Here is a 12,928-nt window from a genome sequence, read left to right on the forward strand (position 1 = left end):
TGAAATGCCTCTAAAAATGAGAAGGGAACAATTATCTTTAAACTACTGGTCAAAATTACAAGTTTAGAAAAAAGATCATCCAACTGTAAAAGTATTAGAAACAGGGTGGGAAAAAGAAAAAATGAAAAGTTATGGAACAATAGTAAACGCTAAAATTAGGGAAAAATATTTACATAAAATAGATATAAGTCAAACGATTCCATTACATACAGTTCCACCATGGATAATGCCTGAAGCCAAAGTAGATTTATCATTATTAGAAAAAAAGAATAGATGTAATTTTAGTATGAATAAATATATTGTACAGGAACATATAAATCAATACTATAATTATGTACATATATATACTGATGCATCCAAAACTTTAGATAATAGGATAGGGATAGGTCTGATAGTACCGCAATTTAATATTAAAGTGGGGAAAAGGTTAAGTGATGGAGTATCAGTATATACTGGAGAAATGATTGCGGTACTTTTAGCAGTTCAATGGATAGAAGAGGTCAAACCATTAAAATCAATTATATGTTCAGATTCAAGTTCTTCATTATTTAGTATTCAAAATAGTAAGTCATATAGTAGACCAGATGTATTAATTGAAATAGAACAAACTCTATATAGAATTAATATGATGGGGCTTATAGTAAATTTTATATGGGTACCAGCACATTATGGAGTTGAGGGCAATGAAATGGCAGATAGAATGGCTAAACAGAGTGTAAAACGAGTAATGATTGATATTAATGTAAGACTGAGTGTAAAAGAGGTAAAGGGTATTATAAAACAAAAAATGGAAGAAAGATGGCAAAAGTTATGGGAGGAAGAAAGAAAAGGACGTTGGTTGTATAAAATACAAAGGAAAATAGGGAAAATGAGAAGAACAGAAAGAAGTAGGAGAGAAGAGACAATTATAACAAGACTTAGAATTGGACATAATGGATTAAATAAAAACCTATATATGATAGGAAAACATCAATCAGGGAAATGTGAGTGTGGGGAACATGAGACAATTAAACATGTTATGATATATTGTAGGAATTATCAGGCTCAGAGAGATAATTTAATTAGAAATCTTAGTAGGATGAAAATGAAATTGGATATAGTAGATTTATTGCAAAAAGAATCAGGAAACAGAGGGTATCAGGTTATTTTTTATTATTTAAAACAGTGTAGGTTGTATAATAGAATTTAGTATATATAAAGTATATAAATGAGGGTATATGAGTAGGGACTATGTAAAAGTGTAGGCATATGTAGACATAAGGGTGTATGTGGATATGGGTGTATAGATGAGTGTATGTGTATGTGTGTATGTGTGTATGTGTGTATATATATATATATATATATATATATATATATATACATACATACATACATACATATATATATATATATATATATATATATATATATATATATATATTGCACAAGTATACATAAATATAGGGATATATATAATTGTCATGTGATCCACACTCCTTACCAGTAGGTGGCGGTAAAAAAACGAAATAGAGAGAGAGAGAGAGAGAGAGAGAGAGAGAGAGAGAGAGAGAGAGAGAGAGAGAGAGAGAGAGAGAGAGAGAGAGAGAGAGAGAGAGAGAGAGAGAGAGAGAGAGAGAGAGAGAGAGAGAGAGGCATGGCTAAAGAAAAACTAAACAAGGACTGAAAATCAAAACCTGGACCTAAACTGAATACAAAAACGCAACTAAAACATGAAACTAAAAACGTGAGTCCCATGGCGTGACAGTTGGCATATATATCTTCCTTTGGGACTTGCTTATATTTAATATAATAATATATCTTCCTTTGGGACTTGCTTATATTTAATATAATAATAATATATTTTCCTTTGGGACTTGCTTATATTTAATATAATAATATATCTTCCTTTGGGACTTGCTTATAATTAATATATTAATATATCTTCCTTTGGGACTTGCTTATATTTAATATAATAATATATCTTCCTTTGGGACTTGCTTATATTTAATATAATAATATATTTTCCTTTGGGACTTGCTGTGTGCTTTTTCCAAAGGGATGTTTTTCCAACGGCTTTAGGACTCAGCACTCCTGAGTAAAAACACACAGAGAGAAGCCTGAGGGTGGCACCAGAGGAAAGAAATTCAGGCTGTTTGACTCTGGAGCTGCTGGAATCTCCAAAGATTTTGATTGATTTGCTCTAACCACGATTATAAGAACTGATAATGGTGGAAATGTGAGGTGAAAATTGAGTCTGATTATTACAGGAAACATATATATACTCATTATGTTTCTATTTGTGTTATGATGTATAAGTGAGGATGGACTTGTGCTTTTGATTTAAGGTAAATAGTATCTGTGACCGTTTACAGCAGGGGTGCCAAACTTAAATACGCAGTCAGCCAAAATTAAGACTTTGGACAAAGTCAGCCTGGATATTTATTGAAAAAATGTCTACAGTTTAGTTTTTCCTTCTCTTCAGATAGAATGACGAAGCTTTTCACATGGAAACCATATTAAGTTTTGCTTAAACATTGAATCTGGAACAAGCAAAGCTAAATGCTAGAAACGCGTGTGAAATCAAATGTCAAATAAAAAATATGTCTGTGGCATTCAGTTCTTAAATACAATTTTTAAAAAAATCTCTCAATTTGTAGCCTTCCGAGTTAAATTTCAATGGTAATCTTTTTTCACAGGCTAACAATAATAAGGCTGTGCTTAAGGGGCGCTTGTGGCTCCTGATTGATACCAGTAGGGCATTCTGGGATTTGTAGTATTACCGGTGCATGCGCTGTCTACCAGCAGGCCAGCTCTAGTAGACGTTTTGGTATTATTTGCGGGCCAAATATAATTACAGTGCGGGCCAGATTGGGCCCGCGAGCCTGAGTTTGACATGTATGGATTACAGAAACCAGGGCTGTGCAGAGAACTTTGGAGGGGTAGGTGCTCAAAGTCAGAAGGGGGCACATGGAGCACGAATTTGAAACACTCCTTTTGTTTTTGTTTTTAACTTCCTCTCCTTACAAGGCATCTGTGCAGAATGAAATGTGATTGATAAACTATAATCTAATGGCACATAAAACACACACACAGTGACATTTCATACTTTTTTCAAGACACATACTGTATGAATTTGCTCCATGGTGCTGATTCATAATCTGCCCTTTATTATTCATAGTGCTGATAATAAAGTAAAAAATAATTAAATGATATATAAATCATGTATCTTGTTGTATTTATACTGATATTGTCCAAAATTATGTGAATAAGCATGTAGGATACATTGCATTGTTTTAGTGAAATAACCTATGCATCATTGCTTCTGGAAACATACATGTAGGAAAAACACTGCACTACGGAAGCCCAGAGCGGACATGGTACGTCTAAACTTTTTTATTACATTTCTGTTATAACTGATCATATTATTAGTAGGCTATTATTATGATAGTGGCAGTCAAACCGAGGCAATTAAATTATTGATTACAATTATTTGTGTGACAAAAGATAATTTACCAAAATGTCTTATTGATAACAGCCCTTCCATTGGTACAAAGAGAAATATACAAACAACAAAAATGTATAGATATATTTAAAATGCAGAGAGAGAAATGATAAGGAAAAACATTTTTAACTTAACTTAACGTTAAGAGCTTAACTTTCTTCTTTTCTATGGCTCCATCTTTGTAAAACTGCTAATGGGTCCACATTTTAACCCCTTTTTCAACCAACAGTCTGTCAAACCATTATAGGTTTAAACGGGAGAGATTACATCCACTTCTGTGCATTTGCTTTATGAAAATGTGCACTTTCAGCACCTCATTCCCCATTTTTTTGCGATTTTATCTCCCATTTTTTAGATAAATCTATTATCAGATATAGCTGGAAGTGTTATTAGGCTGGAGGCCACGAACAAGAGGAACTTCTTCATGCATGCTGCATTAACAGTCTTTTTCATACTGGAAAGTATAAAGTGAAACTAAACCAAGTCAGTGAGGCTGGAGCGAAGAGATGCAGAGGCATCTGTCATGGTGAGGAACTCAACCCAGTTCTGGTAGAAGCCACGTGAATATTCTCCCGTGTCGAGGACGAGTCCCCACAGGCGGCTCTGGCCCTTTTTGTTTCTCAGGGCGAGCTGAGCCTCCCGCTCCGTCACATTGAAGCTGATGTTCAGAACTTGTGCCACCAGCAGGTAAAGCAGCCCGGCTGTGACAATGCTGCTGTACCAAGAGCAGGTGAAGCAAAGCGCTGTGCTGTAAGCATACAGAGAGTTAATACAACAACAGATCCACGTATGACATGCCCTTACAGGTGCAGGATTTTATCTTCTAATACTGGCTGGTGAATCAGTTAAATAAATAATGCATAATACATTTTGACTTCTGGCAGCTGTTCCAAACACACTGGCTTAAGTTTACAATCATATTGCCATAAAATATTAACAGTTTTTGGTGTTTTAGCAGCTGCTTTAGGGTTTCAATATGGAAAAACAACACATGACATGTAAAATGTCATGTCATAAATGTCAATGTCACAAAATGTCTCACTGAAGAGCAGCAGCATAATTTTGGTCTTGTGAATTATATTTAAGTTTAAAGGGATAGTTCGCCTCTTTTGACATGAAGCTGTATGACATCCCATATTAGCAATATCATTTATGAACATTTTCTTACCCCCTGCTGCGTCCTGTGAGCCGAGTTCCAGCCTCGTTTTGGTGTTGATTAAGGTAGTCCGGTTAGTTTGCTAGGGTCCCGAAAATAAAGCGTCTTGCTTCTCAAAACAATATGCGTTCAAAAGAGTAATACATTTGCATCACAAAATCGTCCCTCCAGAAAAAAGTCAGACCTCACAATCGCTTGGCGCTATTTCTTTCTACCTTCGTATCACTACGGGCTGTGTAAACTGTGCAGACCGAAGTGCAGGCCGAGCAGTAAACACTGTAACAGGCGCGGCTGTCGGCAGGAGGCAGCACGCAGTGATACGAAGGGAGAGAAAATAGTATTTATTTTCGGGTCCCTAGCAAACTAGCCGGACTACCTTCATCAACGCCAAAACGAGGCTGGAACTCTGCTCACAGGACGCAGCAGGGGGTAAGAAAATGTTCATAAAGGATATTGCTAAAATGGGATGTCATACATCTTCATGTCAAAAGAGGCGAACTATCCCTTTAAATTTTTCACTAATATTGAGGAAAAAAAGGGTAATTTGTCTTTCTTTTTATGTTCACCTGAGGACAGATTATTCAGAGGGCAAAGTACCTAGACTGGCTGTAGACACCGGGGCAGTAGAAGAGAGCTGTCGTTAGATACTGTCGAGGACAAAGGCTGCGAAGCACCAAACTGATCCCGTACACGGATGTTAAAACGAACACGCAGAGGGTCAGCAGAAAACTGCGGTGATTGGCTTGTCCGACACAGCTGTTTATCCTGCAGCACCTCAACATGTAACACAGACACAGTCCGATCAGATCAGATCAGAGGGAGGCAGCAACACTCAAACTGTGGCTCCGCACACATCATCAACGTTAGACATCCTATTCACGGTCTATCAGGTCTCAAAATTTACTGACATCAGTCTTTGGGACAGACTTGCAAATGTTGGCTTTTGCAGATCTTGACGGTGTGCTGTGCAGGAGGAGCATCTTAACAAGTTTACAGGCAAATTAGAATGAACCTTGCTGCCTCAGCACTATTCAGTTCTATTCACCTGCACTGTTTCAAGCTGGCAGCAGATAAAAAACAAAGGAGTAAAATATCTAAACCCACAGCTTTAGCTTATGGTGTAGAGTTAATGAACTGCATTTGGAGCCTTTCAGGTCTAATCTTTAATTTAAAAAAATAAAAATCAGCTGTTTAGTGATTGCTTATCTATCAAAACTAATAAAAAATGTTAAAAATAGAAATATCCACATTCCTAAATTATTCAGATCCTTTGTTATCACACTGTTCTCAAGAAGCAACTCAATTGGACTCCATCCATGTCCAACTGAATTTATTGTTTTAATAATAAAAAAAAAGGACATATTTCTATGCAAGGAAATTTCTGGAGTAGTTGAAGTGAAGAAAAGCACAGTAGCCCCCATCATAGTCACCCGTTGTCAACGACAAGTCAATGGTCACTATGAACGAGATCCTTTATTGTCATTTTATATTATGCAAACCATTTAACTTGCAGCTTAAAAAAGGCAGAATAAATAAAATGGAAATAAATGAGGCAATGCTAGTATCAAAAGATAAAATTAGATGATGCAGTGCATAAGTCGAATCAACTGGAAAAATTCATCAGTGTGACACTCCAGAAATCGGTCAGATAGGAGCCACTCCTCATTACGAGGCACGTGACAGCCCGCTGGGAGTTTGCCAAAAGCCACCTGATAGATGAGTGAAATCCTTTCATTGGATCAAACAGAATCTGAAGTATGTGGTCATAGTTCCTCATGATGTGTGGAGAGAAAAAAGGCCACAAGTGTCCCTTCTTTAGCACCACCCCTACACTCAAACATGGTGGTGGCAGTATCATTCTGTTGGGATGCCATGAAATGGGGCCGAGATGTGCAGCGAAATGTTGTGCAATCCTGACTTTTCTAAGAGCTGAGAATTTCCTGCTGGAGCAAAGGTTTCCATCTTAACATAAGCACGAAGCAAAGAAAGAAAAGAGAGAACCAGTGCTTCCCAGCCAGCTCGGTCGAATTTCCACATAAATCAATAGATGCAAAGCGTGAGGCTGTCACACGACATATGCTTTTACCAACTTACTAAGTAAAGCATTTTTCTTGTGTTCCTGTTTTTAACTGAAATAAAAAAAAACGTGTTTAACGATGGAATATTGAGTGATGGCCTCCTGTGATTCCTGACCTGGCTCCTATGTATTCAGCCACGTTTCTAAGTTTATTTTATTTTATTGTATTTTTTATTTTTCATTTTTTAAAAATTTTTTAATTAATTAATTTATTTGTGTATATGTATGTATGTATGTATATATACATATATATATGTATGTGTGTATGTGTGTATATATATGTATGTATATATATATATATATATATATATATAAATATATATATATATATATGTCTGTGTGCATATGTCTGTTTGTGTGTATGTGCTGGGGTGGGGATGGGGCCTGCCTTTAAAACATGTATAGCACTTTGTGCTACATTTTAATGTATGAAAAGTGCTTTATAAATAAAGTTTGATTTGATTTGAAGACTGACGAGAACAAAAAAAAAGATGAATCTGAAGCAGAACAAAATATAGAAGACTCAAAAGGATCTGAAAAGCTTCATATGTGCGCTGTGTGGTAAAAAATACCCCATTAAACAAGAAGCTTAGCCAGAAGGATGCCGGAATTCCCTGGTTTCAGATGTCATGTCCTAATTCGCTAAGTTTAATGAAACATGAGCAAGTATTAAGATGTGATTGTTGATATGTAATTATCAAATCTATCAGAGTTCAGAAACAGCGCATCAAAGAAAACCAGATGCATGAGTGTATTTTCAAATCAAACCCACCAGATGCAGTGGTGATCCAGACGCTGCACACACGATCCGCAGGTTCTGCAATGCCCAGCTCGTGGGGGTCGCGTTATCTTGCACACGGGACACACGCTCCGTTTTGCTGTAAGGGTCTCTGGGGAAGAGGCTGCAGATTGGGTAGCTCCATCAATGTGCAAGCAGTCCTCTTTGGACTCCTTGCTGGGGCTGTTTGCTTCCTGCAGGGGAGCTGCCACAACTCCTGGGCCTCTCTTGGTGTGAATCAGACAAACAATTACCAGAATCATTCCGGTCGTCACGGCACCCAGCTGCAGCTGGCTGACGTCCCCACGAGGTAAAATCTCTGTGAGGAAGAGGTAATACATATAGGCCAGAGAGTACAGCGCCAGGGTGAGGAAGAAGAGGGTGCGTTTCTTCTTCCGGTGCGTGGCGTAGTAGTACCACAGCACCAGGCTGGGCAAAGCTGTCAGGACGACGATGCCCAGGAGGTAGTGCAGCGCTGCAAGCCTCAGCAGGAGGGGCAGCAGCAGCAGGGCTGGGATCATGGAGATCTCCAGGTTGTCAATCACAGCTCCAAACACAGGAGACTGACATCCACCCGTAGGTGGTTTCTCTCTCAGCCACCTACAGAGAACAGTGGTCATCAAGTATAATGATATAATATATATTATTATATATGTAATAATAATAATAATAATAATAATTACACAGGTCTGTGAGCCAGAACTGTAACTGATGCAGCGGCTCTTTTCAAAGGTCAAAGGTTAATTAGCTTTTGCTGTGATTTTGCTGGCACTTGTTTCAGTACAGATTAAATAATCAATAATCTTTTATCTGATATCAGCATTAGCATTTCCTTATGAAGCACTCTACTCACTGTAGCACGGTAAATACCGTTGTTACAGCAGGACTGACTCTTTTAGGGGGCCTGAGGCAAAAACAAATGATGCATTCTGTAAGTATTCTCTGTGCACTCACTTAGCGGTAAAAGATGATTTGGTTGTGGCAACTTGATTATGCATCTCTTTATTAAGGGACATGCAACATGAAACCACATAATTTAAGGGTCAGGGCTGCTGCAACTTAAATAAATCACTGAAATCTGTTTTTATTTGCGTTTCAAACAGAAACTCAACTCAGTTTGAATCATGTGCAGAGTATGTACTCAGGTGTTATATTGAGGGAACAGTTGCCTGTCCATCTGTCTGTCCATTTTACATCACTGGACAAAAGCGCCTGCTAAAGCAACTTACATGTGAGGAACACATTACGGGACATTGTGGGCTTCAATATGTTGCTTGAGGACACTTTAAAAAACTGGGAATGTTGGATTTGCTCATTTAAAGATAAAAACAGCAGCCTGTTTTATAAGAAACCAGGGACAGGAGTCTGTCTACCTTTGCCAACAAGGCTCAAGTCTCACTGATTAACACAAATATTGTGTACTGAGTTGAACAAACACTATTTTTCGTGGCTTGGACACATTTCCAACTAACTGTGTGGGTCCCAGAATGATTTGCAGTCTTTACTGGTTCTGTCAGCTGGATAAGCTGCTGGCTCCAGCTTCATATTTCAACAGCAGGCATGAAAGTGGTGTCAGCCCTAGAGAGCAAATACGATCACTTACAAAACTCTTCTTCTATGGTTCCTGTCATTCCAGTTTCTTATTCAGCTTGGGAGCTTTTCTTGGTCACCATGTGTAACAAAGCACCTTTTTATACACAAGTGCCACTTCTATGTGAGTAACACATTAGCTTGTTCTACCTTACAGCACCCCTCATACCTGTTGAAGGCATCATCCAGGTCTTCACAGTCACAGCAACATCCGTACTGGTAGATATCACATTCACAGCAACACATAGGATCATCTGGCTCTGGAGGCTTTAACTTCTCCCATTTCATAATGGCCTGCTAAAGATGACTTTGAAGTTTATGGGCGGTCACCTCAATAAAAAAGGCCATCACTTAAAAGAACAAACGAGACAGCTGCAGGATAATTGTTCAGATCTAACACATGACTAACACTCTGTTGGCTTACATGGCTTTGCGTGCTCTCACTGCATGCAGCGCACACAAACACACACCATCTGACCCCAACTCACTGAGCTCTCACTTGATTGTTACCCACATGGTAACCAAATCTAGACCCTGATGAAAATCTAACTCCAGGTGTTAGTTTGTAAGCTAGCCATTCTCTTTACTGCACCTAAAACAAACATGAATCATTACTGAGGTGTTAGCAAGATAAGGTAATATAAAGATGAGAGAGAAAAAAAGCTGAGATTTAATACATGTCGGCAGATTACAGCCACTTTGTAACTCACTCAAAAATTAATCAGGAGATTCTCTTTGTTACGCCCCAAGAGCTTCTAATTGATTTTTTTTAAAACAAGGCCACTGCGTCTGTAGGGACTAACAATCTGGGCCAGCAAAGCCAAGACCTCAGCAGTCTGAGATGAGATGTTCTTGAGTTATTGTCAGAGTGACTTATTATTATCGTTATTAATAATCTGATGTGTAGCTGAGGTTACAGTCTTGAAGACTGACTCAGATCTACAGGAATTAACAGCAAATATATCAGAAACAAGAGGTCAAAATTAGGGTTATTAATTTTTAAAATGTGACCACGTAATAATGGCGACTTCTCTGTAATAACAATGATACATAGGGTGTTAAAAAAGTAACGAGGCACACTCACAAAGCAAAGATAAAATATGTTTTTATCCATTGACTTACCTTAAAATGTCTTCAAGGAAAAGCTACAAAACTGTCTGAATCTGAGCCACAGACTCAGATTTACTGGCTTCAGGTGAAAGTTAAGCGAAAAATAACTGAAAAGATGACGGCTCGTCACCAAGCGCCTCCTGTGAGTGACTGGAGGCGGAAAAAAAGGAAAAAGGCAGCCCAGTTTGTCATCAGTCACTTTGAAAAAAGGAAACCGGCGTGCCTCTGCTCTGGTGGTGCTGCTGCGACAGCTGCTCAGTGCAGCGAGATGGTTTTCATTTCTTGGATTCCCGTGATGGAAGTGTCCAAACTTTAATTCCTCCTGACAAGTGGTTTGATATTGTGTTGCATCAGTCGGATCACTTTTCCTTTCTCACATAACATGACATAGTTTACAAGTCGTCCTCAGGCATAGTTCGCCTGCCTCTGCTCCACAGCCGCTGTAAGTTGCCCTTTTGAACTTTAATACCGGCGAGCTTGGTAAATATAGGAGCCACCTCGCCTGGTTGAGGAAGCCAGAGAGCCAAGAGCCTTTCATACCTCTCTGCACAGCTGAGGGGCTATAATGAGGTGTTCAAAAGCCCCAGCAGCAACCCTGATAATGCACACTGAGCTGGATGGAGGGTGTGCATGAGAAACATGACGGGCACTCATAGATGAGAGAGGGAGAAATGATGGACGGGGCTGCTCCACCCTCAGGGATCACATTTCCTCACACAAGCAATCCGACCTTGCTGCTTGCAAACAGAAAAAACTCTGGAAAAGTGTTTGCGTGTGATGTTGGCACAAGCTTTTCATTTCTATACATCACACTCTCTGTGCCAACACCCGATAACCACAGTGACAATGTGGCAAGTGACCCCTGCAGGGAGGTTTCCTCTCCTCCACCCCACCCTTTAGAGGCTACCGCACACATTTTCTTCTCATAAACACCTCAGCAGAAAGCCTCCATCTAGCTTGAATGCAGCTTCTGTCTCCAGTCGAAAAAGAAGGCAGTATGAAGCAACAGTGCTTAATGTGGCCCGCAGCTTTTTAAAGATTCATACATAAGAAATGAGTGAAACATTAATGCACGCCGGCGCCTGAAAGTCCCTGTTGGAGAGCAATCTGAAGTCTTCTTCTGGCCAAAATTAGAAACAAAGTAACAAACAGTTACCATTATTAATTACATTTGAATTAGGTGAATTGGCATTTGGTTTCTTTGAAGAAACAGAGTAAGCAGTGCAAGGGTATAAACAATAAAAAATGTGCCATGGATCCTACACACAAGTTAAGCCCATACATAGTTTTACCCACACACAAAGGCAGGTGCATTTTAAGATATAGGGTACATTTGGAGACCTTAACATCTGTACGAGTCTGTGTCTAGTTTAGACAAAGTGAATCAATGCAGAGAAAAGATGCTGCTCTTGCTCCTGCGGGCTGAGCTTCCATTAGTCTTAATGGAGCCCGGAACCTGAGACAGCGGCTCTAAAGCAATTTGGAGGATGTAATGCTGCAGCGGCGCACCGAGATCACACAGCAGCTAACTGCTGTATGCACAGGAGCTAACACAAAGCACGGCAAGTAAATGTGTGATCTGTGAACCCCGCTTAATGAGAAAAATTGATCTACAAATGAATGAGTACTTTTTTTTTTTAACTTGTGAATGAACTGCGCTATAAACTGAAAAAAAAAGGAAACAAAAAAACCTTATTTCCCAGCAGGTACACGTTCTCAGGTATTCCAGTGATCCTGAGCTTTTCATGTGCAGATCAGAGCTCTGTGAGGGCTGCATCATTTGCTCTTCTCTTTAATAAAGACGGTCCTTTATGACTCCTGCTGCTGATCACTCTAACACTGCAGAGTTCATGTGTAAACACACAGTTATACTTGTAATGTATGGATTTTAGAATACTACATCTAACATAGATGTGCATTAACAGATAGAAGCCCATAGAGTTCCCCTAACAGCCACACTGTAACAGTCGAGCTGAATGTGTGCACCACCTAGTGTGGACAGTCCTTCACTGATTAAATGATAATAATAATAATAATAATAATAATCAATTACATTTGTAAAGCACTTTTTCATTTCATACGGAATCTCAAAGTGCTATGCTGATGGTGGCAGACTACTGTGTTGTAGCCACAGCTGCCCTGGGGCACACTGACGGAGGCGAGGCTGCCAAGCACCGACGCCATCGGCCCCTCCGACCACCACCAGCAGGTGGTCAACCTAACATGCATGATTTTTTGGACATGAGCTCATGAAGATGCATTAAAGACCTGTTTAAATACATGAATGTCTGTTCAAAACATTAAGTTAGAATATTTTGGATCTGCATTCTACATTCAGAGAGAAACAATGTAAGTGCAGCGATTTAATCAAACAGTTGGAGGAAAACTGATTTTGTACCATTCTTTTTTTTTTTTTTTTCCCCTTGTCCTGTCATGGCAGCAGAATTGCAATCTGAATACGGTCCATGCCAAACACATTTGCTTTGCCAAGGGAGGCTTTATGAATGTAAAGCTCCCCTTGATGCCCATCAACTGCTTATTCATTTACTTTTGTTACAATACTTAACATGTAATAGTGCCGAACCGGACCGGGGGAAAGAGGGAGAGCAAAGAAAAGGAAACGGAACAGAAATAGGAAGAAAGAATCAGAGAAAACAATGAAAAACCAGCTGCTACAGCTGTAAAAACCAAACAGAAGACAATCCACGGCCTCTGTGGGGAATCCAGCCGGAGAGC

At 39.1% G+C, this 12,928-nt stretch overlaps 1 protein-coding gene across 4 annotated transcripts; it reads right to left on the minus strand.

Moving 5' to 3' along the window:
* Nucleotides 1-1,903: 1,903 nt before the first annotated feature.
* Nucleotides 1,904-10,286, minus strand: zdhhc23a (zDHHC palmitoyltransferase 23a). Of its 4 annotated transcripts, XM_075487744.1 has the most exons (5): nucleotides 10,205-10,286; nucleotides 9,252-9,432; nucleotides 7,487-8,092; nucleotides 5,235-5,411; nucleotides 1,904-4,229 (listed from the first exon to the last, which is right to left on the minus strand). In XM_075487744.1, exons 2-5 carry the CDS (start codon nucleotides 9,368-9,370, stop codon nucleotides 3,956-3,958), a joined length of 1,176 nt encoding a protein of 391 aa, XP_075343859.1. In that variant the 5' UTR covers nucleotides 9,371-9,432; nucleotides 10,205-10,286; the 3' UTR covers nucleotides 1,904-3,955. The 4 variants fall into 4 exon arrangements, with proteins under 4 accessions (XP_075343859.1, XP_075343861.1, XP_075343860.1 ...); XM_075487746.1 differs by lacking the exon at nucleotides 9,252-9,432; XM_075487745.1 differs by lacking the exon at nucleotides 10,205-10,286 and having other exon boundaries at nucleotides 5,235-5,402; nucleotides 9,252-9,708.
* Between the last annotated feature and the right edge of the window lie 2,642 nt (nucleotides 10,287-12,928).

The sequence above is a fragment of the Odontesthes bonariensis genome, chromosome 16 (genome assembly GCF_027942865.1).
Source record: "Odontesthes bonariensis isolate fOdoBon6 chromosome 16, fOdoBon6.hap1, whole genome shotgun sequence".
Lineage (NCBI taxonomy): Eukaryota > Metazoa > Chordata > Actinopteri > Atheriniformes > Atherinopsidae > Odontesthes > Odontesthes bonariensis.